The sequence below is a fragment of the Austrofundulus limnaeus genome, unplaced genomic scaffold, assembly GCF_001266775.1.
Source record: "Austrofundulus limnaeus strain Quisiro unplaced genomic scaffold, Austrofundulus_limnaeus-1.0 Scaffold312, whole genome shotgun sequence".
In the NCBI taxonomy this organism is placed as follows: Eukaryota; Metazoa; Chordata; class Actinopteri; order Cyprinodontiformes; family Rivulidae; genus Austrofundulus; species Austrofundulus limnaeus.
Window position 1 is genome coordinate 7,640 of NW_013952714.1, and position 4,125 is coordinate 11,764.

General features: G+C 38.6%; 1 protein-coding gene across 1 annotated transcript in view; it reads left to right on the forward strand.

The window, feature by feature from the left end:
• Positions 1–4,125, forward strand: part of LOC106527170 (polypeptide N-acetylgalactosaminyltransferase 16) — a gene marked incomplete at its 3' end in the record, with an annotated part of 18,374 nt that overhangs the window by 7,027 nt on the left and 7,222 nt on the right. Inside the window, 2 exon segments of the mRNA XM_014021972.1 lie at positions 1,297–1,395; positions 1,472–1,539. Coding sequence (XP_013877426.1) covers positions 1,297–1,395; positions 1,472–1,539 — 167 coding nt within the window.

Sequence of the window (4,125 nt, forward strand, 5' to 3'; positions counted from 1 at the left end):
ACTTTGTACCTAACAGGTTTTACTTTGTACCTAACAGGTTTTACTTTGTACCTAACAGGTTTTACTTTGTACCTAACAGGTTTTACTTTGTACCTACAGGTTTTACTTTGTACCTACAGGTTTTACTTTGTACATTGTTTTTCAGGCTGCATCCAATAATAGTGTTGGTAGTGCCTCATAACGTTGAGTAAATATAGATTTTTATTCAACTCATGGCGTTGTGCTCAGGATGAAAAAGTGCTGACATGGAGAGAGAGAGAGAGAGCAGGTAAATGTCAGGTTTACCTGTGAGACAAATGGAAATGTTTAACAGGCTTTTAAGAACAGTCTGAATTAAAAAAAACTATTGATTTCTGTTAAATCAGGGGTTCTTAACCTTTCTGACCTCGGGGCCCAATTTATTGAACATAAAGTGAAACGAGGCTCAACTGTAGATATTTGAATAGTTATTGAATAGATATGATTCAATTTGTGTAACAAGGTATCTGTGTTTCAGGATTTTTTGGGCGTGTCTTAAAGGACAGCCTCGTGATGTCAGCAGCTGCCTTCACTATAACCCCGCCCCCTGTTGCTCTAATGGTAAAAACAAACAAAAATTGTTTCCTCGGTTACAGGAATGTTCAGGGTGGTGGGCGTGGTTTAAGCTCCTCCAGAGGACCCGCCCCCAACATTCCAGACCACAGCTAACTGATATTTTTTCATTACTTTTAACACATCGTTTTTTAAGGTTAACAGTATTTTTAATTGTTCAAACTTGGCTGGGTGATTTTTAACACATATTTTTGTGGTGTGACAACCTCAGAACACATTTATTTTTACTTTACACTGTCTTTAAGCATCTCTGTATTAAAATATATATAAAAAAATATAATTTAATAGTATACATTTTTGGCCTAAATAATAACTGAAGTGAAATAACTAAGTGTAATATTTATGTTTATTGAATGTTTTTAACTGAGTTGCATTAACAGTAACATTAAAGCAGAATATCATAATGCACACTGAGCTCTTGTGATTGTTTCATCATCATCATCATCATCATCATCATCTGTGGATACATTTTCACTGTTCATCAAGAAACAAAGTAATTGTTTATGTTAGTTTCTGTAAAAATATTGAGTAAGTTTAAAACCCAGCGATGTCTAAAATGTCAGCTTCAGGTCACCTGACCTGGAGCAGCAAAAAGCAGCAGGTCCTGAGTCTGTGTGATGCTGCTGCATCAAACTTTGTGATTTTAGGTAAATGTACTGGATGTAACCGACTGAACACTAAATGTTCCTCTTCTTCTCTCTGTAGGTGTGCATCACTGACTTATGACGCCGACCTTCCCTCCACCAGCATCATCATCACTTTCCACAACGAGGCTCGCTCCACTCTCCTCCGAACCATCAAAAGGTAACGAGGTAGAACCGGATCCACCCAGAACACAAGCGTGTGTTTTAAACCTGATCTCTTTGCTTTTCTCTTCTAGTGTTTTGATGCGAAGTCCTGCAGCTCTTATTCAAGAAATCATCCTGATCGATGACTTCAGCTCTGACCGTGGGTTTGCTCTTTGTTCTCCTCTGCTTTCAAACATTCCCAATGAGTGTCAGTGATGCTTTGTACCTGCTGATTGTGAAACTAATCTAATGCATTAGAAACGGACTTTTTTTAACTTTCAGCATGTAGTCCATGTTTTTAAATTAACTCTAATCATTTATATCTTTCAGATAATTGTTCTGAGTTAAGCACTAAACATCACCACTATTTCTGCCTCCATGTTCAGATATTTTCAGTGACAAAACTATAAAAGAATGTATCCACGAAGCCTAAAACCACTGAATGACCTAGATCCACAGGCCCTCCAGCTGCACTGCAGACAGGATGCAGTTGTGGAAATCATTGCATGGACACTGGATCATGTCTGTAAAACCTCCGTCATACATAAAAACACRTTAGAGCTGGGCGGTATGACCAAAATTTTATATCACGTCATTTTCAACATTTACACCGGTTTCATAGTATATCACGGTATTTTTCTTTTCATCACTGGTCAGCTCAAAATAAATGTACAAACCCTGCTTATTAACTTTTCTCTTTTACTGTACCTCTGCCTGTGTCTCTGTTTCCCTCCTCTAAACATCTTTTCTTCTCCTCCTGGTTGGAAACAGTAGTCACGCATTTTGGTCCGGTCGTGAAGGAGGAGAGTTAAGAAAAGATTATTATCGGTTCTATTTTTATGTTATTTATTAAAGATTAACAGCACAAATCACCTTGCACACCAGTCAACTGAACTCCGCTACAAAACGTTTTCCCCCTGGCTTTTCACAATAAACTCTCCACGTCTCCATATTAAAGTCGTGTGTTATATCTAACTGTTCACGTCACTGAAGAGGTGTTTATTACATTCAGCGATGGCAAAAACAGGATGTTTTTTTTAACGTCAGCCAATATAAGAAGTGGAATCGCCACCCGCCGCTGCAACAATAACATTAGCATGCTAATGCACATAGCGGTGCAGCGAGAAAAAGTGTCCCCCGGGAAACAGTTCACTGGTGGCCGCGACGAAACGTCCCACACGTGTTCAGGCTGTTTAAACTGGTATGTTGGTATTCAGAAAATTCATATAACAAAAATTTTAAAAATGTTATTCGGTACAAACTGGTGTACCGCCTAGCACTAAGTATGAAAATTTCTGCCTGGACTTAATTTTCTTTTTTTTTAACTATAAAATTAGATGTGAAGAAATAWTTTGCCCGTTTTTCTAAAACACTTTTATTACCAGACAGTTATTTACAAATTATTGTGCATTAAATAGTGTTTTAACAGTTTAAAAAATAATAATAAATTGATTATATTTTACAAGTTTAAGACAAACTAACTAAACAAGCTCAGTGTCGTTCGCCCAGACGTGGCTTCTTAAGCCCCATTCTGGAGGCAGGCCAGGGGGCGGGGCTTGTCAGCAAGCACCTGGTGAATCAGGATAACAGCTTGATTTACTAACTTTAATATAACTGAGAGAAATCAAACTTAACACAAAATGCAAGCAAAACAGCAACAGCAGAGAGAGTCAAGACTTGTGACAGAGAGAGAAAACTGCAGGTCAAAATGACCCGAATGCTTAGAAAACCTGGTTTTCATCTCAGTCTTGAGGATCATAAAAAACCTGTGCCTGTGTTGGTTTCAGTTTGTGGGTTTAATGTTGCTCCTGTCTGACATCGAGCTGTTACTCCTCCTTTTATTCTGGTCTTTTTGTGTTGTCTTGCTGTGTAGTTGCTGCGTAATGCTGAGCTTTTACCAAAGGTGTCAGTGAGAAACGAAGATTGTCAAATTAAAGCTGCAGTTTTTAAATCGTGCTGCCACAGAACACAAAGTCATGACTGAAGAAGTCTGAATGATTACACAAGTTTTATTGTTCACTCAGGTAAATTCAGGTTTAGCGAGCTAAAAATAACAGATGTATGCACAAAAATATTTGGCATAAAAGATGTGAACGGTATAAAACATTATAAAACATTCAGCGGAACGCCCGCGTGCCGTTTTTGTTTGTTCATGTGCAATGCATCAAAATGGCCGTCTAGGCCCTCCTCTTTCGATTGACCCTCATTTGACCAACTGGRTTCAAGTATCGGCTGTCCAGAGCCAATAATATATGAGAAGTGACCAATTCCGGTTTCCGTCATCCTGGACTTGATTGAAGAAGATGACGAGGAGAGAGACGTGAAGAGGAGCTGCACATGTTGGCTCTGACTCAGAGAAAAAAAAACAGAGACACAGCTCTGTACATTAATTATTTTATTCCCTTATTTGCACAGATCACAATGAGGATGATTAAAACATTTTAATTTACAGAGAAGGGCGCATTTAAAATTAATTTTACATCCCTGGCACGACATTTAATTAATTAATAAAGATCGCCCTTAAAAAAAGTCACATTCCAACCCTTCAATCACCGATAGACGATTGAATCAAAAATCACGCCATCCCTAGCGCACACACGTATGCACAGGTTCGCCCAGCTATCCATTTGGGGACATTCCATTGACTTCCATTACATTTCTACAGCCTAACCCTGACCACAAACCCTAAGGCTAACCTCACAGGTACCTACCTGATCCTAAACTAACCTCACAGGTACCTACCTGA